The sequence below is a fragment of the Clytia hemisphaerica genome, unplaced genomic scaffold (genome assembly GCF_902728285.1).
Source record: "Clytia hemisphaerica strain Z4C2 unplaced genomic scaffold, Clytia hemisphaerica genome assembly, whole genome shotgun sequence".
NCBI classification, from domain to species: Eukaryota; Metazoa; Cnidaria; class Hydrozoa; order Leptothecata; family Clytiidae; genus Clytia; species Clytia hemisphaerica.
In genome coordinates, this window is record NW_027104175.1 from 490,567 (window position 1) to 514,996 (window position 24,430).

Below are 24,430 nucleotides of genomic sequence, written 5' to 3' on the forward strand. Positions count from 1 at the left end.
GCTACGGTTGGCATTGTGGGGCGTGCGCAGAAAAACAGTACAAAGAAGACGAGGGCATGTCCAAATGTAAAACATGTAATTATCCTTTTACGACAAATGAAGCCAAAACTAAATGTTTTGATCCGTATAATCGAGACTATATGAAACTCCATGACCCAGTCATGATAGTGATAACGATATTGTCGGCAATGACTGGTCTTCTTATTATGTTCACTAGTATCGTATTCATCAAACTACGAGATACGCCTATCGTTAAAGCCGCTAATCGTTCCATGACCGTGGTCCAACTTTTCGGTCATCTTTTGTTAGCAACTGTAACTCCAATCTTATTTCTTGAGGAGCCTACACCTTGGAAATGCTTCTTAAAACCAATAGTGACGGGTCTATGTTTTACTTCCACAGTTTCAGTCAACTTAGCAAAGACACAGAAATTACACGTCATATTTAATTCGAAGATGGTTCATTCAAAAAAGAAACAAAAAGCCATTGCAATCTTAGAATGGTTAATCGTAGGAATGACTATATTAATCGATTTAGCTATTCTGGCCTCAACTTTTCAGAATGGAAGGCCGGTACCAGAAACTCATCGAAATTTCGCAACTCAAACGAGGGAGATATCGTGTACAAACAATAATCATATCATTATACAAATAGTGTACATCTTAGTGCTGGTTTTAGCCAATGGTATTCAAGCAGTGCGAGCGCGTAATCTACCATCACATTTCAAGGAGACAACGCATGTTATTTATTCATCTTTCACATCAGTACTACTACTGGGAGCGTTATCCGCCATTTACTTCACACAAAAAAGCGCGAAAACACGAGATGTTATCATGTGGGCTTCGATACTCACTATGAATTTTCTTCATTTTTCTTTGATTTATGCGTACAAATTGTACGTGGTGCTGTTGAAGCCGAACAAAAATACGAAGAAAGCCTTTCAAGAGAAACGGAAGAAGAACTTTGATGAGAAAATGCATAGAGTGAAAGATATACCGGCTCTCACTCGAATAAAGATACCTACTCGAAAGTGAATCCGGAGAAGGATTTTCTAAGATACAGAATAAACTTGTTAGAACACAACGGAGGAGTGCTTGGATGAAATATGCCAGTGTCAGCATCTTGACAAATGTAAACAAATAAATCAGACACATTACGTAATGTTTGCATATGTACGAATTTCATTATTTTTACCTGATGCATGCAAAAACCAGAAAGAAAGAGGTTCAAATTACTTTCCTTGTTTGAACGAACAATTTTGCTTGAAGCCATCTTAATGGATTTCCGTATCAGTTTTCTATTTGCATGCAGACTTTTTTAATTGGTTATCCTTAATCAAGAAAATGTTGACCGAATTATTATGATGCAAAAACTTAAACCAAACTTTTAACTCTTGTAACCAATCTTAAAAATGTAGGTAGAAACAGATTCTTTTTCAAGAAGTGATACCGAAATAAATTCTCTAGATCTACTGTAATTCTCGATTACAGTAGATCTGAATTAGTCAGACGTCAGACACGCAGTGCAGTGCATGTTCCCTACATCATCACCCGGGGGGGGGGGGCACTCCAGGTAAGTGACCTACCAGCGGCCCTTAAGGCTAGGTTTTTTGGACTTTTGAAAGTACACTGTAAAAGTCGATTTGTGAGCAAGTGGGAAAAAGTGCACTGTAAGGGTGTAAAATTTGAGAAAATACCAAATTTTGAGGTAAAATTTGAGAAATTTCAAAACAATTGAGAAATTTCAAAAAATTTTGCCCTGAAAAGGGCAAAAAATTTCGCAAAATTGCACTAAAAGGGTCGATTTCAGCCAAATTTTTCCTGCACTATAAGGGTCCGATTTTAGAGACCTGATTTTTGGCCGAACGTACAGTTGTTTTCAAAATCGAGTGCCCCCCCCCTTGGCATCATCGTCATCAGCAGGGGGGGGGTGAAGCAGTTACTACAAGACATCATGCCGGTTAGTACCGTGGTGGTGTGCCATATGAATTGGATAAAGTCACTTAGTACTCAGATGTACTAACTGCAAAAAAGGGTGGTCCCCTGCTAAAAATTTGCCAAATTTTGGTACTAACTGTGTAAAAAATAGGATTTTGTGAGAAAATTAAAAAAAAAGACAATATTTTACCAAAAAAGATTTTGGGGAAGTAGATTTTTTTTTCAAATTTTCGAAATTTTTTTTTCAAATCTTAAAAACAATTTGCTGGTTGCAATAGAAATTTGATTTTCTAAAATGTTGTTTTTCCCTATTGAAAGCTATGGAAAATTGAATCATTTTTAAGATATTAAATTTTATTTGATTTGATTTTATTGAATTTATGAAGGTCAAAAGCCTTTTTCAAGGCTAATTTCAGTTAGTACTAACTGTACTAAGTGTACCAAGGTGGTGGTGTTACTAACTTCTTCCGAGAAAGCAGTTAGTAGGCATGATGTCTTGTACTAACTGCTTCACCCCCCCTGTCATCAGCACAAATTGATGCCAATAGAAAAAAGATCATATATAGAGAGAAAAAATAAACTACCTTTTTGTCATCCTTGTTAACGAGGCCGTCCGAAATAAACAAAGCATGTCTCAATAGCTTTCGGACAGTGGTCTTTCCACCAGCAGTAGGGCCGACTAACATTACACCATGTCTCACATTGAGGATGGAGTGGAATTGTAAAGCTTTTTGGATTTGTGACGGCCAGCGTTGTAGTTGAAGCTCACGTAATGCGATACCAATGGCTTTCTATGGTATAAAGAAAATGACGGGAATTTGAAAAAGGAATCGTTTTGAGATCTTACACGTCAAAAGTCGGATGTTCTTAAATTTCCTAAAGATTACATGTTTTAGAGTCTGCTACAATGGGTGCCATAACATATTGGCAATTTTGGCTACTTTACCATTTTTCGAAAATTGAAGTTCGAGCGAGGATGTCAATTTCGGATCGAATAAGTCTAGCGTTAAAACTCAGAGTTAAAACTCTACATTTGCAAACTAATTTGGAGCTTTTACAAATCTCTTGTGGTTATAAAATTTCATGGGGAATTTCCCTTTTGTGCCAAGTATTTTGGAACTGATTGTAGAGTCTCTAGGACGTAGGAGGAATAAAAGGCCTTGAATTAGTCTTAGAATCCTCTTATAGAATACACTTTGTTCTTATATACCTCGATGAGACATGGTTCTTGCTCATTGACATCGTTGGTAGGGAAGGCGTCATGAAATAATTGTTGAAAAATCTTCAGATCATCCGTGATCAGTTTCGGTTGAATGGAATCTTGGATAGCTTGCTTCAAAATACGCTCTTCAATTGATGAAAGACTGCCACTAGAAATCAACAAAGATTAGAGTTACATAATGGTAGCTACTAGATTACTTCTGGAAAATAATATATTGCTTAGGTGTTGGAAGGGGAGGCGTTACATCTGTTGAATCCGTGCATCCGGGAATAATTTTTAACGGCCCAAAATCTAAATATCAAATTTCAAATACAAAATTTCGGAACCATTAAAAGTTATGGATACATACGTCTTACGACTTCGATTCTTTTCACCGGCCATTATGAGAACAGCTTTGATGGCTCGTAAACCAAAGTCATAATGATCCTGAAAAAATATAAGTTCACAATTCACTGTTTATCACACTGCAGTATTTATTGTTTTGTTGGGAGCGGGCACAGAAAGGAATTTTGTTTAAAAAGCATTATTTTCAAGAAAGAGGATTAAAAACTATCGGTTTGAAATGGTTGGGAGAGATATTTCGGATTGTATCAAAGGTGTTGCCTTTTAGCCGGTTTGGACCGCTTAGATTCAAATATACCGTATTACTTCGAATAAACGCCCCCTTCTTTTAAAAGCCCCCTCGAATAAACGCCCCTCCTGAAAGGAAAATTATTTAACAAACGCCCCCCTCAAATAAACACCCCTTTCTTATTAGAAACTTGTGACTTAGATACTTTGATACAAGTTTTGATTATGATTGAAAAGGAAGATTTTAGTCTTTTTTGCAACCAGATCAGTTTTAATGCAATTTTAGTCGCTGACCCAAAGAAATTTGCACTGAAATCCTGGTATAGAACTAAAACAAAGAGTAGATTTGCACTAAATACTCGACATTAGACTCAAATAATTTAATAAACGCCCCCTTCTTTTAAACGCCCCCTCGAATAGACGCCCCTCCTGAAATCGAAGAAATTAAATAAACGCCCCGGGCGTTCATTCGAAGTAATACGGTACTTGCCATTGAACTAAGTTTAACGTGACCTTCTTTTCATAACAATCTGAAAACTTAAAAATCGAAAGTGGAATTTGACCAAGAAGTTCATTGATTACCTGCTTAGAGAGTTGTCTCTTGCATAATTCGTAGATATTGACCAATTTATTGGACAACTTCATGGCTGCAGTGAAGCCATTAGACAACAGACAAATCTCCGCAATTAAAGTATTATCCGGTATCACCATGGAAACAGGCCGGAACAGTGATTTCAAATTATCTGGTAACTCTTGACGACCGGCGTAGCCTGGATTCATCGTAATAAAAACTCCACACGTGGGGTTCAGTCTAATATCTCGTCCTTCGAACATGAATCGAACTGACTTGTTCAATTTGGCGGTCCGTAAAATATGCATTTGTTGTGCAACCACGGATAACACCTCACGATCGATACGATTGAACTCATCGAGACAACACCATGAACCTGACTGAGCGAGGCCCGATAACAAACGGCCCATAACTTTGAAGCCCATATCTTCGGAGCAGTTGAAAACTATACATTGTTTTCCCAACGCCTTAGCTAGATCTTTGACGCTTTCAGATTTTCCAGTACCCGCAGGACCTGTGGGCGCACCGCCCAAATGAAAATGCATGGCGCCTGTTAAGGTGAGGAAACATCGATCGGTTAAAGGCGTGATAACAAGTCTTGAAGTACAGCCAAGGTATTCGTAACCGTAAGTAAAAGAAGCGATTGATTGGTTGATAAAACAATTGTTTTGTTTGTCGTCCCAATAATAACGTAGTTGCCTGAAGAATTAAGATTAAAAAAGACCTTCATTTGAAATTTAGACTTGATGCTACTTTCTTTTGAATGTGAGTATTGGCAGATGGCACTAGGAAAATTAAAAGTCTTTTCACTGTGTAAAAAAAACTATAATCAAGAGAATCAGATCATATTTTCTGGTCCTCGAGCAAATGATGCGTGAAAAGTTCTTTCTGTAATTTAGGATTTGATGGAAATTTAATAACAACTGCGTACCTATTCCATTGGAAATCATTGTGTTCATTGACGTTTTGTGCGATCAAGTTCTTGACAGTGTCTCTTTCGTGAACCAACAAAATCATCAGAGATATGATGACGTTGCGTTTATTCAGTGAAGACTCTGTTAACACGACCGTAGCAAGGCGGTCCAACTTCCTCTTTAAACCATGCCCAATATCTGAGAGCGATTGATTGTCATTGCTATTGGTTTGAGGAGAATGACGTAGAATGGTTTCGACTTCACTCGTAAATGTGATTTGTGCTGATGTCAGCACAATCTGGCCGTGTTGCTGATAGATCCATTTCATGAAGTCTGTTCGGTGCAGCTCAGGAAGACTTTTCTTGAGATGGTTTCGAACAGAATCGAACATGGCGGATTCAACGTTGGTCAACCATTGTTCGACTTGCCCACGTGCTTTCAATGACCTGTAAATGCATAAAATGGATACAAAATCTTTACTATTTGACTAAAAATCTTCTAACTTTAAACAGATGAAAAAAGAAAGGTGTGTGTAGTTTTCCCCCAAGAGAAAATCAGATCTTTCAATGTAAGACTTTTTAATTGGATCTTTCCATGGCGCCTGTGTCCCGCTTTTGACAACTAAAAGCCTCTATGCATTTTTTCTGTTTGATAGATTCTACAAAAAAGATCCAAAAGTCGAGAAAATGAGCAAGAATAGTAAGCAACCCCAGACATGACCTGAAAATTGAAGTTGCTTATAAAAAAGAAAATATGTAGTTGTGTTTAAAGGTTTTGTTTTTAAATAAGTGTGATATCGTTTGCTTACTCATCACTTTTAATTCACAAGCTTTTTCACATTGGATTGATACGGATGTGGAGCAAGATTGGTCAGAAAGAGGAAAAGAAAAACATTTTCCTGCTTATATCGGCATAGTATAACAATAGACAGACACTGCCCCGATATGAAATATGTGCCTGATATGAAACGGGAACACTTATGTAAAAACAAAACTTTTAAAGTGTTCAAGATACATACTTGGTCAGTTCCATGTATTCGCCTTCTTCTGATATCATACCACAGATGGGAACAGGTGCTCTTTGCGTCATACCAAACTTCAACCGATTTACATTGAAGAAACATTTGGGAAGGTAGACTTGCACTTGTTTAACGTTCTTACTGTTGGCAAGAATGTCCAAAAGTTCGTCATTACTCAAAAAATAGAAGCGCGAAAACACCAAGCGTTTCGTTTCCAGATAATCCTGCGTTGGAAAGATATTTGAAAGTTTTAAGAGAGGTTTTGGTTTAGAAATCGATATACTCCATTGTTCGAGGATATTGAAAGTCGACGTCAACAAGAAACTCTCGTGAACGACGCTCTACTATTTGATAAGCTCTCTTATTCGATGAGAATCTAAATCTCCTTGAAAATTGACTTAAAGAGTTAAATATTGTTAAGTGTTAAATACTTTTTGATGACGCAGATGTTGACTCCTATATGTTATTTTCATCGACAAGATTTTTTTCTTTTGGTTCACAATTTACTTCGAGTAAGCGAACCGTGGTGTAGTGGTAGAGCATCCGTCTACCGTTCACAAAGTTGTGGGTTCAATCCCCAGCCGGATCATACCAAAGATTCTCAAAATGGTACCTGATGCCTCTCTGCTTAATGCTCAGAGATAAAGAGAAGGATCAAGGGTAAGTGGAACAACCCAGGGAGAAAGAGTGGCACCCTCCTTTGCCTTCGGGTAGATAGCTATCGAAAAAGGAGCGTTCGGGTCGCCTCCGACTGCGGTCGCAGACTTACTTACTTACCTCGAGTGAATGGTGAATTTTCTCCAGCGTTGAGCTGCATCCTTGAAGAACCTCCAATAAACCTGACGAAGTTGCAGCTTGTAGAGCGTTTGGTTTATCGATGGTTCGCCGCATAATGTCACGCCAGTTCTTATCAACTTGTGCGAACAGTTTGGCTTCTTGTGGTAATTGTCTAATTGAAAATTATGTTTAAATTTTTATGTGAATAGAGATGAAACCGTTTTTTAACATCGTATAAAGCTTTTACACATTTCAACAGTATGCATAAAATAAAAGCCGTTGTGGATATTCTGCTAGGCTAATAACGCAAAAGAGGTAGCGTACCGTAGAGGTACCTCACTAAGCTCTAGTTTAGACGGCCGACTTTCTGCCCTGCCTATTCTAATTGTTAGAGTAGGCACAAAGTCGGCACAAAGTCGGCAGTTAAAACATTTGCTTGGAAAAGATTGCAAGAAGCCAAGAAGTCATTGCATTGCCAACTTTAATTCACAATTAGAATAGGCAGGGCGAAAAATGGGCCGTCTAAACTAGAGCTAAAACCCGGGATTTCTCATTCCGTTTCTTAGTGAGTTTCACTTTGATGATTTTCGAAAAATAGAAGCCTTTCAAGTTCTTTTTGCTACTGTAGGAGCTTCAAAAGTTTAAAGTGATATAAAAAAATCGAATGTTAAGCGCCCGAAAACCAGGGCTCAAAACATTTGGAAAAGTCGCATAGAGAAAACGCGGCTGATGTCTAGTATAGGGTACAAGAGAGGTAACAAACGTTCGAATCCATAGAGGCGACCCCTTACGCAAACCGAACGTCTGCTACCTTAATGACGGAAAATACGTAATGGAAATGCAAAAGTTACCTTTGAATGTCCTGTGCTGAGAAAACAGTTTCTAGATACAACCAATTCCTTTGCACAGACACCCATTCTTCAAAAGTACGCGAAAATAAATTCAGTTTGCGTTCCCATTCGTTCACTTGTGCCTAAGACAAAAAAATGAAAAGATATTTCTTTCCTAATGGTTAAAATATTGTTAACTAGAGTCATTCTTTGACATAAGAAATATTCCTGTTCTTTACTCAATGGATATTAGTCCCCTTAGGTCTTTTTCCGTTTGAATTCCGCATTTCTGAGTTTTACCAAAAGAAATCCGTTATTGGGTGTGAGAAGACTCATCCATCACTACCCATGATTCATTGCAACCGCCATTCATCGTGACCTCAAAATGACCTAGATCAAGGATGAATTTGAAAACGTTTTTGAATCATCGCACGTACCTGTAGAAAAAGATGGAATCTTGAACCTCTGATGTTCGAAATAGTCACCATACTATCATCCAACATTGATATGATCTCATCAATACCAGATATTATGGCCACATCACGACTCGAATGAGCCAACAACTCTAAATCAGTTTTTTTCCAAAAATCGATCACTTTTTGTAGCATTTGTTCAAGCGTTTGTTCGTTGCTTGCTTGTGAAGAGATTTCAGAAATGCGATCTTTGTATGCGAACATTTGGAGATCCAACAAGCGACCGAGCGTCAAATATTTGTCACCTTTGATGACGACACCGATCAGGCACGTGATCTCATCCCAATGACGACTTTTCAAAGCAGGATTTCTCAAACTGATTACAACCGGCATTGCATACTTGAACAAGTGAACTTTCGTTTTCAGGCTCGGCACAAGTTGGTTCGGTGGCAGTCCTAAAAAACAGGGAAGAAGAAGAGCATATTGGAAGTTTATCGTGGCTTGGAGCACGAGATTTACGTGGTATTCTCCTCAAGAAGAGCATATTTCACTTTTTGGGTAAGTAACTATTTATCATATATATATTTAAAAAAAAATGAAAAAGGAACAGAAAAGGAGCAGGTGACTCAGGCTGGACTTAAAAAATTGTTGGTTTGCCGTCACCCGACCCTAGATTTTGGAGGTGGGTCGGTCGGTCGGAAATTCTTTTTATTTTGACGATTTATGAAATTTCCGTCCATGGAAGGATTAACAGTTTGTTTACATTTAGGTAATTTTGAATGGAAAACAGAAGAGCGCTAGCAGGGAATTCACAATTTTTATGCTTGAGACAGACAAGATACGAGTTTTGATTTGATTGTTTGAAATTTTTGAAGAAAAAAATTTCTTCTTTAAAATGGCAATAAATTTTTTTGGGTCGGCAGGTTTCGAGGTAGGGTCGGTCGGGTGACGGCAAATTAACAATTTTTTAAGTCCAGCCTCAGTCCAAGGAAGTCCTATAAAAATGGAAGTCCTATAAAAATATTTTTATAGAACTTCCTTGGTCAGTCAGATACCATTACGTGATAGCTTAATCTGAAATAACATGATTTATACCTCCTTTACAGCTAATCGGTTTCACTTTGAAAAGTCGTTGTTGGTTTTATTATCCAACCGATAGTGAAAAGATTATTCGAAAGCTCAACAATTAATTTTTAAGGGACAGCAAAGAATCTTATTGAGAATATTAGTACCTTTCTCCATGAGGTAGATGGTTTGAACGAACCGAGTGACTTCTTTCTGTAACAAATTAACATCCAGGAAATTGAAAGCTGTTTCGATCCATTTCTGATGTAATTGGTCCCATTCGTTTAAAGATTGCCATAGTAACTGGCGTAACATCAAGTCCTTTTCCACAATACTCAGATCGTTTTGTAGATCGACAACTTTCGAAACTGGTTTAGGGTTGAAGATTGAATGACTGAAAAGATACGGGGAAAGTTTACTACACAAAAACCTGCACTAAGGGTAGAAAGATTCCCATAAAAACAAAGCCTTCTAGACCATTCGAGAAAAGTGTTGACCCCAACGTAGTTGTTATTATACATATGAAAAATCTTGTTCAAATCAAAAATAAGTTAAAAAAAAGCATCCGACATCATTTTTTAAAATCAACTTTGCGGCACTTAGGATCTGAACACGATGAAGTTAGTCTAATAATTTATAAAACTTACATAGGTTCTAATAGTTTGTTCTTGGATGCTGACAACGCAGATGAAAAAGATTCTTCGTAATTAGCAAAACTCTTAGCTTTATCTGACAACTGTTGAAGATCTTCCTTTAAGAAGACAATAGTTTCCATGACGTCATAGGATGGATCATACTCAAGGAGAGAAGGATTACGTATTTGATTGGCCAATTGGTGAAGTTTTCGACTGAAGCCTTCGATTATTGTGTCTAGCTCTTCAGAGAATGATTGGATCTTGGAATCTTTCTTCGCTTCACAATACATCACCAACGACTGTAATGAAAAGAGTTCGTTGAAAGGCCCCTTACAAACACCGAATTTGTAGACCGACACAAAATTTAGAGAAAAAAAATCTAAGCAAACACAAGCAAACATTTGATCGAAATCTGTTACTAGTTCATAGATTTTGAAAGATTGAAATGTCGTTGCATTTTACTGTATATGTACATTGGCACAAGAGTTTGCCTGGTTTTTTTTTTGCAGTTTTACAAAAACCAGTCAAGAAAAAGTGTTAGAGCTATTTGGATGAAAGATGAGGAGTTGATCAAAACTTTAAAATCAAAGCCACATGTTTCAGGTAAAAACTTGTCACAAAAACCACATGAAAACAATAATAATAATGCATTTCTATATAATTCATCTTTTACCTTTAATTGGTGGAAACAAGGGCCCAACGTTTTGTAAAGCGCTTTTTCCTCTTCCGTTAATATAGCTTTATAATGGAAGGCTGCATTGAAAAGTTTGATAATCTCCGTGTATTTAATTTCAAGTTTGGGAATATCATCTGAGAGTCGTGATAAGAAGGTTAAATGATCGACGAATTCTTCCACTGTGTTGATATTAGAGTTGAGATTTCGTTCTCCATTCTGTATAAAGAAAAGAAAAAGGATCGTAGAGAATTTTCAATATATTGTAATGTTTTTCTCTAGAATTCTTGTTCGCAAAATTATATTGAATAATACCATATACAACCACACTTATACTTGGAATTTGTGTCTTTCGAAGAAAATATTTGGACCCTTGAAGATGAAATTATAGACAGTCAAATCAAATAGTTCTAAGCGAAAGTAGAAAAAATACTTTGATACCCTGATAATCTTTAAGAAGGCTTCATTCTTCTCGTTCGCAATAGACGCCAAATGTTTGTTGACCAGCTGCAAAATGCTTTTCGGGTAAGGTAAACAATGTTCTTTGTATTGAAAACTTTCAACTGTGAATAAACCACGTCTATTGGACAACGGCATACTCTCCATTGCATTGACCTATAAAGATGGACAGTCAAAGATTTTGCTCATCTAACCATTACATGAAGATAAGAAGCGTAACGTTAGGGGCCTTATTATTCCACTCAAATCCCTTCACAGTGTATGTTTTAATAAGCTTGGATTCCCCAAGTAGTGTCAACATTTTATAAAACCCCTAGTGGTGATGGCTTGCGTAAATGCGTGAATGGGCTTTTTTCGTTGCATACGTGAAAAAGTACCCTTCTTGATTGCGTGAATCTTGTTCCCCCGATTAACCAACAATTTCCCTACTAACTAGGGTGTGGCAAACTTACCTGTATAGTGAATTGTTGAAGAACGGCATCAAATTGATCGACAGACCACTCTTTTTGCAAAGACCTTTCCAATTCTTCGAAATTGGCCGTTGAAATCATCATATGAAATATCTCAAATTGCTGAAAAAGAAAATTAAAATTATTCAACTTGAACAACGTTATACGTTCTTAAATTTTAAATCTATGTCTTTATACCACAGATTAAACTGAAGTGAGCTTGGTCAAGCTTTTACATACATTTTCAGTGGGTTATAAGAGCTAACAAAAATTATAAAAATTTCAAATAGATTGAAAAATAGTGTTTTCATTATACTATACACTAAGTTCTGATGTTATAAATTAAGATATAGACTCACTTTGATATAATTGTTCACCATGTTGGAGCTTTGGTCAATTTTTTCATTGATGTCCACCAAACAACCCTGGTACATTTCATCATTGCCAAAAAGAATCTGCTTCCTCGGCCAATCAGTGACGTCACCAAACTCATCACGAATAATATTTGAATTCAAATCCATTTCAATATCATTCAGGAAATTCTTAATGAGTGGTTCCTGGTGCAAACTCGGAAAGATATTGATGGTAGATTCACACATTTCAAAGAGATTTTCCATCTTTACTTGAATGTCCTGTAGGAAAAGAGCTAAACACGTGAGACTCCCACAATGCTGGACAAAAGGTTTGTAGACTTCTGCAATATTTGCAAAATACTTCAATATCGATCAAAAACAAGTTCCCAAGAGGCTCTGGGTGCTTTCCAAACCTATCCAAACCTATCCAAAGCTGTTCAAAGTCTTTGAAAGTCACCCACTGCAGTCTAACCGCAAGGGCAAGCCACAAGGGCTTGATTAACTGGCTTACACCAGTATCAAAACGCTGGTTTTTTGCTTGTGGTTTCCTCAAAAGCAATTCAAAAGCAATGCAATGACTTCAAAAGTGTTTTTCTTAACTTCCATCCCCTTTCAGACACATTGAAGGGTCATTTTGCTCTATTTCTCATCATTTTTCACTGAAATTTCATTTGTCTACAACCTTTTGTCCGGCATTGTCTGAATTTTTAAGAAAAAATTGAACAGGGGTCTTCTCTGAAGTGGCAATTTTCCATCAAAGTATCTCAAATCGAACAACCAGAAGAAATTTCTAATTATTTCGACCATCACAGCAGGAATTATACCAAAAAAATCAAAAAATCAGCCATTTTAATAAGTATTGACACCCCCCCCTCAAATAGACTCAAATGTGGAGCAATAGAAAATGCTGAATCAGCAAAAATAAATTTTGAGACTCAGGAATGATCCTCAACTACAATAGAGACAATTTCAATCTGAAACTACCATTGATATTCCCAAAAATTTGAGCTGGAAAATAGACTAAGTCTCAGAATTCTCAGACAATGCTGGACAAAAGGTTTGTAGACTTCTGCAATATTTGCAAAATACTTCAATATCGATCAAAAACAAGTTCCCAAGAGGCTCTGGGTGCTTTCCAAACCTATCCAAACCTATTCAAAGCCTTTGAAAGTCACCCACTGCAGTCTAACCGCAAGGGCAAGCCACAAGGGCTTGATTAACTGGCTTACACCAGTATCAAAACGCTGGTTTTTTGCTTGTGGTTTCCTCAAAAGCAATTCAAAAGCAATGCAATGACTTCAAAAGTGTTTTTCTTAACTTCCATCCCCTTTCAGACACATTGAAGGGTCATTTTGCTCTATTTCTCATCATTTTTCACTGAAATTTCATTTGTCTACAACCTTTTGTCCGGCATTGCACGTAGTAAATTCCCACGACTTTCTTGTATAATTTCTACTGTTTCGGTCCGCAGTCTTTCTTTTGATTTTAATTTCATAAGAGAAACAAGGCTCAAAAACAGTAAAAATTGAAGCAAAGAAGCAATTTCTAGCCTAAAGCCAGTGAATCTAAAGCAATTGAGGTTTAATGTTTAAAAAGAAAAAGGTACAAAGATTAAAATACCTGAACTTTGCTCTTAAAAAAGAATAATAGCAGCAATATTCTAAAAAATGGTTCTAGATCAAATGAAACACTCACCTCAAAAGGAGGGCTCAATTTGTTTGAGGTCTTTGCAGAATCGGTTCCATTACCTGAAAGGTTTAAAAAATTTTCGGGAATAAAGAAGGAGGCATTATTAATGCTAGGATTGACACAATGGAAATAAAGAAATCCATCGACTTAATTATAGCAGAGAATTGCAATACTCATCATTGAGCATGATTTATTACCTTTACATAATGTTAGGACAATCCTAAACAAAGGATGACAGATATTTCCAGTATTCCCGTTAATGTCAAAAACTTCTTTTTGAAAAGGATGACGATCCTTGTTGAAAGAGGCTAAAACATATTGCTGCAAATGTTGCATGGTTCGCAAAGTCATCCTTCTGATGTGATCCATTACTATAAAATCTACTAGACGTATGAAACGGTATAATTTCTTGAAAATGATTTTGAGGAGTGTCCTTCTGGTGAATTTGAATGAGTTTGCTTCTTTACGTTCATCTTCTTCTTCCTCTTTTGGTTGAGGTTTTCTCAGATTGGATTTCTCATTGGTTCTGTTAAGTTTGTATTTCTCTGAAAAAAGAAAAAATTTACGTGCCTCGTAACATTTTAACGAACATTATAAGAACACTAGCATTGGAAACTTCTTAGTTTCTTGTAATTTACATTTGGTATCAAGAATCTTCTAAGAAAGACAAACCTACCCTGAATGTATTTGAAACTATTTTTTCGATTTTCAATTTTTGGTTTTTTCTTGACTTTTTGTTGATTTTTCAAATCTATGATATGCTGTTCGACTTTCTTCAACTCTTCATCGTAACATGACTAAAAAGAATGCACGAAATACAAACAAGCGAAAAAAACTTTTACAGGAACTTCAAAGATGAAGTTGGAATAAGAGGAAAAACTACCAAAATTGTAGGATTTCTTTACCCGTAAATCTTAGCTGCACTTACATTGCTGAGTGCTAAAGCTTTAACACAGAAAATTTATAAGCAATTTCTTTCTCAATTTCGACTGTCCTTGATTTTGTTTTAACTTGGCCCTATAGCCAGGCACACAGGAAAATAGTCATAATAAAAGGTGCGTAGTTTAAAGTCTGTATTACCTTTAAAATATCTAGCAACATGACAGATATTGAAGATCTAAAGCTTGTAAGCTTTTGATGACACTTCAAACACTGTTGCTGTTGGAGTTCACAGAACTCATCTAGGTTATAAACACGTGACAAATTGATATCCAGTATCCCATTGTCTTTGTCTTGACATAAAAATTGACATTGCGTCTGGATGTCCACTAGTGCACCAATGAACGGTTGCTGTGATATTATCAACTGGTCTTTAACCTGTCCACTAAAAAAATGAAAAACAACAAATTAAAAATTAAAAACAAACAATTTTTATATATTTCAACACAACAGTGTTACAGTTTGCTTCTATTCAATATTTTTTTACTTTTAGCAAAATTATTATCATCAAATTGTTTTTGAATCTAACGGGGTAGCCTAGTTGGTAGAGCAGTCACTGCTAAAACAGCAAACGAGTTGGCTCAGATTGGGTAATCTGATCTATACGAGGTAAGAACGAGTTGGTTCAGATTGGGTAATCTGATATATATGAGGTAAGTAACTAGAATTTGGAAGAAGCAACCTTCCAGGTCTTCCGCAAATAAAAAAGGGATACTACTTGCTACACTGACAATTGGAGCAAACAAAAATTTTACCCATTATTTAAGTTTTTATCAATTTTCAATATCATCCTCCACAGTCTGAAAGCTTTCCACAATCTATAGATAAGAAATGAGTTTTTAAGTCAAAACAAATTATCATAGCAGCGTAAAGTAAACTTTTATAGTAACTACTAACAACACAAACGTGTGCAAATTTTGAATCCCAATCCCAAACATAACTGTTATAAAAATTAAAAAAATTATTTGATGAACCTGAATTGTTTGAAAACAGGGATTCTGTTGATTTTGTAATAAAGTGTCCGTGTGGCCATCCACTCCAAGATAGGTGTCACTCTTGTTCCTTCTTTGCTGGATACCTGAATAAGTTCAAATATACTTATAAACATTTCAATGAAGTATTGAAGCACTGGAAGGTCTTCTTTTCAACAACAAAAAACTAAAAAAAAGATTGCTTTCAAACCACCAAGATGTCCATTTGTCTCTGGACAGATTTTTGAGGTGAGGAATAGTAACTATGTAGGTCTTTCTCAAAATATTCAAAACGAGATTGTAGCAAATAGCTTCTTCCATTGGCACTTACCTTACATCATCAAATCAAACTAGCATTTGATTTATATATAAAAACCATAATTACCTTACTAAAGTGCGATGCAGAGATAGTAAAGTAGCAATCACTGCCAATAATATCCTTAGCAGTTGCCGGTATGATATCATAGGGGTCATGTAAAGGATTCAGTAGGTCAGGATGTCTCATTACACAATACACAAACTTCCCATCATCTTCAAGATGCCTGATTTGTGTATCTATCGATTTATCGTTTGGTTTTGGAACCTTCCCTTCCAGGATGCCATCACAAGGCCAACCAAGCCTTTTGAATAGTTTATAAATGATAGGAAACATTGGTGAATCATATTCATAATCTTCATCAGTCATAACAGCTAAGTGATTGTGGCTTTCATCTTGCTTAACATTTTTTGACGGTTTCTTGTAATTTTCTACATTCTCTACAGAAACTTCTTTCTTGACAGTCCGATTAGAGGGATTCTAAAAATTATTAAAATATATCAAGATCAAAATTCAATTTTTAAATGCCAGTTCAATGACAACCTGGTCAAACTTTTGTGAGCATTATTATATAGTGGTATCATCTTCATCATCATCATCTTCCACTTAACCAAAATTTTATTTAAAAAAGTGAAACGATTGGGTTGTTTTGTTGCTTTTTCTTTATCCTCCCAGCCTAAACTTAAAATACATTGATTTAATGCAATCGATTAAGTTAGATCACTATAGTAAGTAGACTATAAATACAAAAAAGTATAACAATACATTGAACTGGTACTTACAGGTACTAACTGGTTTTGAGCTGGTGTGTTAATATTTCTCTTAGAAATAAATGTATTGATTTTCTTGAAGCCAATTGGAGTAGCCTGAAAAATGAACAAATTTAAACGTTGTCTTAAAATTGAGCCTGTGTTATCATACTAGCACTGACCCAATTTTAGTATTGATCTATTTGTTTGAAGACCCAACTGTAACAAAAGTGAAAATTTTCAGTTTTAGAATATGGAAGTATATAAGGAGTTTTAAAAGTCTACATAGGCTGTTTCAAACTTTTTAATGACAAACACAGATTCTTGCTTAAAAGGAAATTGAGAATGAGTGAAAAAGTAGCAAAAAAACAATCTTGAGCATCAAGAATCACCTTTCGGCTTGGATATTGGTATAACCGATCTTGAAGACTGTTATGGAAACTAATTCCATCTTTAACCTCTCGAGGCGATATAAATGGACTATCTGGTGTCTTTTCTTCCTCATCTTTCTTCTTCTCCAAATGTAAAAAAGAGTTATGAGGTGTTGTGGTAACAGTTGGTGGTGCACTATTGCGTATCCGTAGTGGATCTATTGATTGGCGTGGAATCCTAAAACCTTCAACTGTTGAATTTTGTGGAGCAATAAAGTCTTCATCATCCTCCATCTTTATTTTTTCATTTCTCTGTACATAATTTCCTAAGTTTCTGAAATTCATAATAAGAAAGAGAAATTAAAACATGAAATGCTAGACAAACCAAATTTCAGAGTTTGAGGCAAACTTATTCCCTCTTAATAGGAAGGGTTTAAAATAACGCTTATAGTAATAATAAACTTCAAACTGAATAGTCATACTCAACCAGAGACAAATAACCTCCCTAAAATTTGATTTTCCTGATATAACAGATGGTCATAATTTTCTTACGTGCACACAGTAAACCTCTGAAGGTGCTTAGAAATTTAGTAACCATCTGAGGAAAATAGGAAATAAATATTCAAACCATTTTTTATAAGGAACCTTAACATCCCTCCAAACCTGGAGTCCCTTATTTTTCCAGAGAGTTTCAGCCACAAAGTTCCTTATCCAGTACCTTTTACTCAGCTACTAAGTTAGGATTTGTTAAGTATGTATTATAACTTCTGTATAAGTTATACCGGGTGTCCCAGAAAAAAGTTCCGCTCTTTGAATTGAATTTTCTCGAGTTCTATGAACTTTTAGATAATGAATCTTTTTGCATTGGAAAGAGGAAGGATAAACTTAAGTTAAGACTTAAATTAAGTCAATTTGATCAAAAGTTATGGCCTAAATGCTAAAATATCACTTTTCAAAAAAGTCGAAAAAAGACGAAAAAAGAGGGGATTAAATTCATTGTAAGACAAAGACACAAAAAGCTTTGGAAACTCTTGGTAAGATTTTAATGAACGTTTGGAGCTCAAAAAAGCATCGTGCCCCTTGATTATGCCCATGGGAGGTCATTAAATTAGACAAAGAAAAGAAAAGGAATTAACAATAAAATAAAGACACCTTAAAGAACTGCATGCAAAAAACTTTGAGCGTAAATAAATTGGCAAAAGAAGTGCTTTCTTTATGATGATTTGATCTCCTCTTTTTTCGTCTTTTTTTGACTTTTTTGAAAAGTGATGTTTTAGCATTTAGGCCATAACTTTTGATCAAGTTGACTTAATTTAATAAATGACCCCTCAAAATTTAAGTTTATCCTTCCTCTTTCCGATGCGAAAAGATTCATTATCTAAAAGTTCATAGCACTCGAGAAAATTGACTTCAAAGAGCGGAACTTCTTTCTGGGACACCCGGTAGCTTCTGTATATTTTCTCTTTTGACACATTGAAAGTCGTTTCAGCAATATATCATGCTTTTGTTTAGGTCATTGTAAATGTGTGCAAGTTCAAGTTTAACTCTTACTGTTCCTTAACTTGATTTCTTTTCTGAGCCTGAATAGTTCCTTATCAATTCCTTACTTTTTGGACCATTTTCAGTCTCAAGTTCCTTGTAAACGTGTTTCCTTAAAAAAAACATGTAACAAGAATCTTGTCTTGATGCCGCTTTAGAGCTCTATAAAGAAAGGGTGTTGAAATTAGAAAAGGGATGTCAACATTAGACCAACCTATAGTAATTATCGATATAACGTCTGGATCTAAGTTAATAATTACCAGAGGTATTCCGACTAGTCTACGAAAAGCCTGCTCGTGCGACCATTACAATATCTTGCAAATCAATATGTAGTAATTCGGGGTAATTACGGGACAATTTTGATTTATTTGGGCATTACTCTGGAAGTATTAATCCTAGAGATTCGATCTTTTGATATTTTATTTTATGACCTTTACACAAGACTTATTACTTTTCTTTGAAATTTAGTAGATGTTCCTAAAATTTATTTTAAAGGTGTCCTGTAAATACCCCGCATTTTGGGGTAATTACGGGACACCCTTGGGGTAAATATGGGACAGGTATAAAATGTTATTGAAAAATCCAGATATCTTTCCAAAAGGTCATGATATATATTTGAGGTTTTGCATCCACTTGATGACTTCAAATCCAAGTGCTATCATTTAAAGGACTTTCAACAAAATTAGTGACAGTGTCCTATTTTTACCCCAGCTTTTTTCCCATTTGGGGGTAATAATGGGACACTTAAATCAGTAATATTTGTATAGAGCAATCTAGACCAACTGAAGAATATTTAGATGCAAACCTTTGCAGGTTTTGAAAGACTTAGAGTGTAGTTATGATTCCACTAAACTAGAAAATCAAGTTTGTAGTTTTCTTATAAAAAATAAACACTTCAAACTCAAACTTTAGTGTCCCATAATCACCCCAAGATTAAGATTAAACTACGAGGTACACTGAAAGTTTTAGCGGTTCATTTTAGTACCTTTAGAGGTTCTAATAATCACGTTTACCTTTAGATAACAAATTTGTCCCTTTTCGGGAATAGATATATTCCTTTAAGGATTAAAATGATACCTTCTGTGGTACGATTTTAAAAAACACCGTTAAGGTAATTTTAAAACACCCCGTAGGAATTATTTTGTACCTTTTGAGTGATTTTCGGGATTTCCAAAAATTCGAAAGTTAACAAGGTATAATATAGTAACCGTAGGGGCAGGAAAAAAAGAATTCTTCGAAAGAATTCTGAAGATCCCCTCAACGCTAAAGGGATCATTATGTACCTCTTAGGTATCTCATAAACAATAAAGTATGATAAAATTTATTCATTTGAAGGTATAAAGTGTGTCAAGTGTCAAGATTCTCATTCACTCAGTAGAAAGACCTTGGGATGTCGTTTGAAAAAACTTAAGATTGAAAGGCAAGACCTTGAGGAGTCTAGCTTGGCATGAACGAGCACGCAAGACAGGTCATGATGAAAGGTCTTTAATTGAACATTTTATGCTCTGTGTTAGGGAACTGTTATAATCCAAGACTCTGAAAGTTATTATTCTAACCGTATTTCCGCTTGAAACCCTTTAAAGCTCAATTAATTTCACTTTTAATAAAAGCTATCCTTTAGCCTAAGGTTGTTCCATAGATGTTATCATGGGTTGGAGTTATGCTACCTTTGAAGCCTCGGGGAAAAGGCGACAAAAAATACCTTTAGAGGTATTTTTAATCGCGTCTATGATTCTTGCCTAATCGTGTCTATGGAGTTTCGCTACTTTTGATAACCTAGAGATACAAATTCGTACCCTTTGAGGTATTTTTGAATGTTTTCTTGCGGGAAAACAGGCGGCAAAAAAATACCTTTAGAGGCATTTTTAATCGCGTCTATGATTCTTGCCTAATCGTGTCTATGCAGCTTCGCTACCTTTGAATCCTTAGAGATACAAATTCGTACCCTTCGAGGTATTTTTGAATATTTTCTTGTGGGAAAACAGGCGGCAAAAAATTACCTTTAGAGGCATTTTTAATCGCGTCTATGATTCTTGCCTAATCGTGTCTATGGAGCTTCGCTACCTTTGATACCTTAGAGATACAAATTCGTACCCTTTCTGATAAAATCGATGCTCTTTGAGGTATCATCCCAAAGAGTCCTGGGATGGAGAGAACGACGGGACGTTGTGAGAAAATGACAACAATCATATTTCGCGGTATAGTTCCAGCACTACAAAGAGTAAATTCTCCTTAAAGTCTGAGAGAAACCCAAACTCCTGCCTCTTTCAAAAATAAACTTTTTGATTGTGCCGCTCATTTGCGCTTTGTCTGTCAATCTGACAGGTCGAAGCTCTCAGTCGCAAATTAGTTAAAGTCTGAATTTTAGTCGCTCGCTAGATTCTTTATTAACTATTATTTTGCGATGTTGAAGAAATCCAAAAAACTTTTGGGATTGGTCAACTTTCTCCCAAATATTCCTGGAGAAGATCAACATTCGGTTCAAAAGCATATTGCAACTCTCAAATCACAAACCTATTACTCTAAGCAAAAAGAACGACTCGTTTGGGGCTTATCCTGCACGATCGACGAGCAAAACTGATCAAGGATCACATATCCGTCAAAATTCTGATTGAAATATACCCAAACCTTGCAAATGGTGAACAGGTAAGCATAATTCGGCTAATTGAATCAGGGGAGTGGGTCAATTAGGCAAAATTGGGGACGTGTCATTGGTCAGAGTCCCTTTTTAAGACTCTTAAGATATCTTACAGGGTCCCAAATTAACTGGAAATAAGAAAAATTTCAATTTTTCATTCTGATAGGGTCCCAATTTTATCAAAAATTCATATCTGACAGGGTCAACTTCTCAAACTACAGCGGCACGTCCCCGTCGACCGTCGAGGTCAGTGCCCCGGGCATCTAATATGTTACTTTGCAACATGCGTATAGAATCATTGAAATATCATTGAAAGTAAGAATAGTCGAACGTGCGCAACGCACTGGGCTCAACTTCAGTGCCTTCAAACTATTCATAGGCCCAATTGTAGAACCCCAGATATTCACCCAAGGAACAAGTGTGCAATATTTCAGCCAAATCGAACAATTTTTGAAGTCTCCAGGCTGCCCTAAAGTTTTAGCCTCGTTTTGGCGAAATCTCGTCCCCGGGCCCCAAAAATCAAAATTTTTGAAAAATAAAAGAAACACGTCCTCAGATAATCACCCAAGGAACAAGTGTGCAAAATTTCAGCCAAATCGAACAATTTTTGAAGTCTCCAGGCTGCCCCAAAGTTTTGGCCCCGTTTTGGCGAAAAACTCGTCCCCAGGCCCCAAAAATCAAAATTTTCAAAAAATGAAAAAATGTTTCCAGATATTCACCCAAGGAACAAGTGTGCCAAATTTCAGCCAAATCCGACCATTTTTGAAGTCTCCAGGCTGCCCCAAAGTTTTAGCCTCGTTTTGACGAAAAACTCGCCCCTAGGCCCCAAAAATCAAAATTTTCAAAAAATAAAAAAAACACCCCCAGATATTCATCTACCGGTACTATTTCGAGAAGATACCAAAAATTACTATGGAATCGAGAACGCGCTCACTCCTTGAATCGGCCATGCTAACCCTGACACTTTTGAGGATCAAGATTTCTTCATTCACCTGAATGGCATCACCATTGGAAAGTCAGGAGATCCTCTAACGGCGTTGCCCTATGAAATTGCTGTCTTATACAGAAAAAATGACGGCAGTGAATAAATTAGAAAGATTGAATAATCTTACTGAATAGTAGGAAATAGTGTATGATTATAAGGTGATATAGAATAGGCCTACTAGTTTTTGTCAATTGTAACTTTTATTTAATTTATGATACATCATTCTATTTATTGAATCATTTGGCTTTCTTCTATATTTATCAATATTGTAAATTTCATTTAATTCAATCTACAAAAATAAAGATAGGAGCTTTGATCTCCCGTATTAACTTTATGAGTTATTCGTTCAATTAGTATTCGCCTATTCTAGTGAAGAAATGATAGGAAATTCAAAATACCTAGGAGGTAAAAGAAAAATACCTTCTTCACACCATCAATGTAAGTGATGAAAAACAACCCCGTGGGTAAAAACTAAAACCGCTTTTTCGGCACTTTTGAATCCTTTTGGTGGTGTTTTTAAAGCACATTAATGGTATATCAGACTAATTTTACCCTAAAAGGGTCGTTTTGCGGTATCGTTTGAAAACTACCTTTTTTGTGACTTAAAAATACCTTTTCGGGGACAAAAGAATTATTTTGGATGGAAGTATTTTTTCATACCTCAAAAGGTACCTAAAAGTACCTGTAGGGTATCAATGAAAAAATACCTTGAAGGTTTTTTTTTAATTTGTACCTTTAAAGGGTCGTTTTGCGGTATCGCTAAAATAAACCTTTAAAGGTAATAAAATGAACCGCTAAAACTTTCAGTGTATATAAATATGGGACACACTTTTTAGAGATTAAGGTGCCTTTTTTGATAATGAGAGTATTGTGATTTCAAACCATAGTATCTTGATCTCAGAATTCAGTCAAAATATAATCAAAGTGATTGCAGCTCTTCCTGACACTAAATCAAAACAATCCGGGGATAAGCGGCAAAGCAACATAGCAGATTACTCGTAAAGTAAAGAAATATCTCTTGGCATTGACAATCAAATATAATATATTACATTATATTTCCTTAATTCAAAAATCAAAAATTCATTTTGCAATTCGCGAAAAAGTAAAAAAATTAATTAATATTACATAAAACGTAGTCGTCTAAGAAAACAGCTATTTTTTTTTAGAATCTTCCTTACAATCTAGTTTTTGTATTTATAAAAAGTAGATTGCTGACGTGTGGAAAGGAATTTCGACATGACTGATCCTATTGTTTCGATAATAACATCAAAGCGGGAATTAATTTTCTTCTCGTTTCTTTCTTTCCTTTTTCTTTCTTATCAGTTCACGCTTTCTCTCACTACTTTCAAAGCGTGGTTAGCTCAAGCGGCTAGATCGTCTGTCTCATATGCATGGGGCTCCGAGTTTGATTCCAATGGATGTCCAATTTTTTCAATTCTTGATTTTTTTTTGTGATTCTCTCATCACTTTAATTTTGTATCACATTTTCATTAGAGTGAAGAGATATTGACGCGTTATGTAATGTTAATTGCTATTAGTAATTACGCGTTCAATTCGAATCTATGATCTGTTCCCTCCTAGTGAGGAGTTTAAATACTCTTATAACAACCGTATTTTATAAGCATTGAATACTGAAATTCAAATAACGACCACGCAAGAAAGATAAGCAAACGATTGGATCAAGTGCCAAACATTTTGACCCGGAAATCAATTATTATTCTGCCTTTAAAGTACAAAACGAGAAGTTCAATGATTCTTAAAGAAGTTATTTGACGATTCTCTTACAAAGAATCACTCGCTCACTTGCTGGCTGAAAGTGAAAGTCAAACTGAAAAAGTCAGTCAGCAAATGCAGGCGCAAACGCCTATACCCATTCTTCTATATCTCAGCCTTGAATAATCACTTGTGGCAAAAAAAGAAACAAAAAATTAAAAAATTTCTTATTAAGTGATGCTATCATAGCTTATCTAAACCTTAGACAGAGAGCGGAGGTAATATATGCTAGGGCTGGACTTTTGTTGGTTGGAATTGTTGGTTTGGAAATGTCTCGTATTGGGGGTTCTAGTCTTGACCCCTAAGCCTACGCGAGATTGAAGCGTTTGGGTAAACGAGACAAAACTTGAAAAAAGCTAGTGTTTTGAAGCGCTTCCCTGCGATCGAAATATCGCTCTTTGTGACGGACTGACAAGTGAGAACAAGTCATTAAAACTAAAAGTCAGCACTCCGTGGTTGTGATGTAGGTTTTGTAATCGATTTTCAAAGTTTCTAGTTTCTACATCATTTTTTAAACCTCTTAGTAGGGAGAACGTATCATTCAATAAGGAATTTTATAACACTTTATGGCAGA

The 24,430-nt window shown here is 35.8% G+C and overlaps 1 protein-coding gene across 1 annotated transcript in view; it reads right to left on the minus strand.

The window, feature by feature from the left end:
- Window positions 1-17,251, minus strand: part of LOC136814355 (dynein axonemal heavy chain 6-like) — a 63,725-nt gene extending 46,474 nt beyond the window's left edge. Inside the window, exons 1-24 of the mRNA XM_067070878.1 lie at window positions 16,943-17,251; window positions 16,584-16,667; window positions 15,871-16,281; window positions 15,489-15,592; window positions 15,270-15,332; window positions 14,656-14,899; window positions 14,252-14,372; window positions 13,773-14,120; window positions 13,582-13,634; window positions 11,893-12,165; window positions 11,537-11,656; window positions 11,067-11,240; window positions 10,626-10,844; window positions 9,965-10,251; window positions 9,485-9,711; window positions 8,277-8,707; window positions 7,861-7,982; window positions 7,010-7,181; window positions 6,233-6,456; window positions 5,232-5,660; window positions 4,312-4,999; window positions 3,509-3,585; window positions 3,148-3,307; window positions 2,522-2,728 (exon numbers count right to left, since the gene is read on the minus strand). Of these exons, the coding sequence (XP_066926979.1) occupies window positions 2,522-2,728; window positions 3,148-3,307; window positions 3,509-3,585; window positions 4,312-4,999; window positions 5,232-5,660; window positions 6,233-6,456; window positions 7,010-7,181; window positions 7,861-7,982; window positions 8,277-8,707; window positions 9,485-9,711; window positions 9,965-10,251; window positions 10,626-10,844; window positions 11,067-11,240; window positions 11,537-11,656; window positions 11,893-12,165; window positions 13,582-13,634; window positions 13,773-14,120; window positions 14,252-14,372; window positions 14,656-14,899; window positions 15,270-15,332; window positions 15,489-15,592; window positions 15,871-16,281; window positions 16,584-16,667; window positions 16,943-17,215 (5,511 nt within the window). The 5' untranslated portion in view covers window positions 17,216-17,251. The remainder of the gene's footprint in view (window positions 1-2,521; window positions 2,729-3,147; window positions 3,308-3,508; window positions 3,586-4,311; window positions 5,000-5,231; window positions 5,661-6,232; window positions 6,457-7,009; window positions 7,182-7,860; window positions 7,983-8,276; window positions 8,708-9,484; window positions 9,712-9,964; window positions 10,252-10,625; window positions 10,845-11,066; window positions 11,241-11,536; window positions 11,657-11,892; window positions 12,166-13,581; window positions 13,635-13,772; window positions 14,121-14,251; window positions 14,373-14,655; window positions 14,900-15,269; window positions 15,333-15,488; window positions 15,593-15,870; window positions 16,282-16,583; window positions 16,668-16,942) is intronic.
- Between the last annotated feature and the right edge of the window lie 7,179 nt (window positions 17,252-24,430).